The 1284-nt window shown below is 44.2% G+C and overlaps 1 protein-coding gene across 1 annotated transcript in view; it reads right to left on the minus strand.

Moving 5' to 3' along the window:
* Positions 1-1284, minus strand: part of abcc8 (ATP-binding cassette, sub-family C (CFTR/MRP), member 8) — an 83476-nt gene that overhangs the window by 5665 nt on the left and 76527 nt on the right. The window contains exon 32 of the mRNA XM_037683183.1: positions 83-215. Within this exon, the coding sequence (XP_037539111.1) occupies positions 83-215 (133 nt within the window). The remainder of the gene's footprint in view (positions 1-82; positions 216-1284) is intronic.

The raw sequence follows: 1284 nt of genomic DNA on the forward strand, positions 1-1284 counted from the left end.
GTGTGTGTGTGTGTGTGTGTGTGTGTGTGTGTGTGTGTGTGTGTGTGCGTGTGTGTGTGTGTGTGCGTGCACTCGCTCCTACCCAGACCTCCTGGAAGGGTTTTGACAACAGGCTTCAGCTGAGCGATCTCCAGTGCTTCCCACAACATCTCATCCGTCGCTTTCATCTCTGGATCCAAATTGAACCTACATACACACACACACACACACACACACACATTGGACTTTCAGCTACTTTTTAAATTATTTTTTTATTTGATTTTATTTTTTCTTCTTTTGGCTGCTCCCTTCTTCAGGGGTCACCACAGTGAACAAAGACTTGGCAGTTGTTTTTATGCTGATGCCCTGACACATCCACAGACCACTGAGCTACCACAGCCCTCTGTGTGGAGCAGAGAGCTGCCATCTAGGGCGCCCAGGGGAGCAGATGGTGGGGGGTTAAGGGCCTTGCTCAAGGGCCCAGAGTGGAGAAAATGAGGGTGGAGGCAGGTGTGGGTGTTTCACCTTTCCCACCCACATTTTGATGTCGGTATTGGGAGTTGAACCAGCGACCATCTTATCACAGGCCCACCTTCTCTAACCTCTGCACCACCACTCTCCTCTGGACTGGACAGGTGTCTCTTGTAAATGAGTCCTCGAGGTTCAATGAGACTAACCTGTTTAAATAAAGGTTGATCGTATGAAAGAATGACTTGGACTTGCATCAAATTTAGCTCCGTGTCTATAAATTTAGCCAAGTTGTAGCAATTTTGTGTTTTTTATGTCAGCTTGCTGTGGCAGTCAACTTGAACAATCTTGACTTGAAACGTTAATTCGTAGTAGACGATCATCTAATGATGACTTTCCGAACTTTTCTTTCATATCTGTCCCCTGGTTTATCAGATATTTCACTAACAGACACTCACCCAAACACAGATGCAGCAAAACCATGATCACCTGCCTTTCATCTTGCCTTTTCAAATCCACCTTTTAGAAGGAAGCCTTTAACTTGTTGATGTTAAAGCCATAACAGAAACTGAAAAGTACACTGGAAAAGGTTTTTAGATGTTTAGATTTGGCATCAGTCGATGATTAAATCACTCAGTGTTGACATTTCATCTGTTGTTCTTTGGGCAGAAACAAACACTCAGCAGTGGTTCTCATTTGATAAAAGACCTGACATTTAATCTTTTTGAGGGCATTTATCCTCCACCTTTGCCCTCTGTGACTTTCAGCGCTGGTTGACTTCAGGGCCAAGACACAAAAACACATCAAGCATCTTATAAAACAGTGGTTCCCAACCAT

The sequence above is a fragment of the Nematolebias whitei genome, chromosome 10, assembly GCF_014905685.2.
Source record: "Nematolebias whitei isolate Nwh7 chromosome 10, NemWhi1, whole genome shotgun sequence".
In the NCBI taxonomy this organism is placed as follows: Eukaryota; Metazoa; Chordata; class Actinopteri; order Cyprinodontiformes; family Rivulidae; genus Nematolebias; species Nematolebias whitei.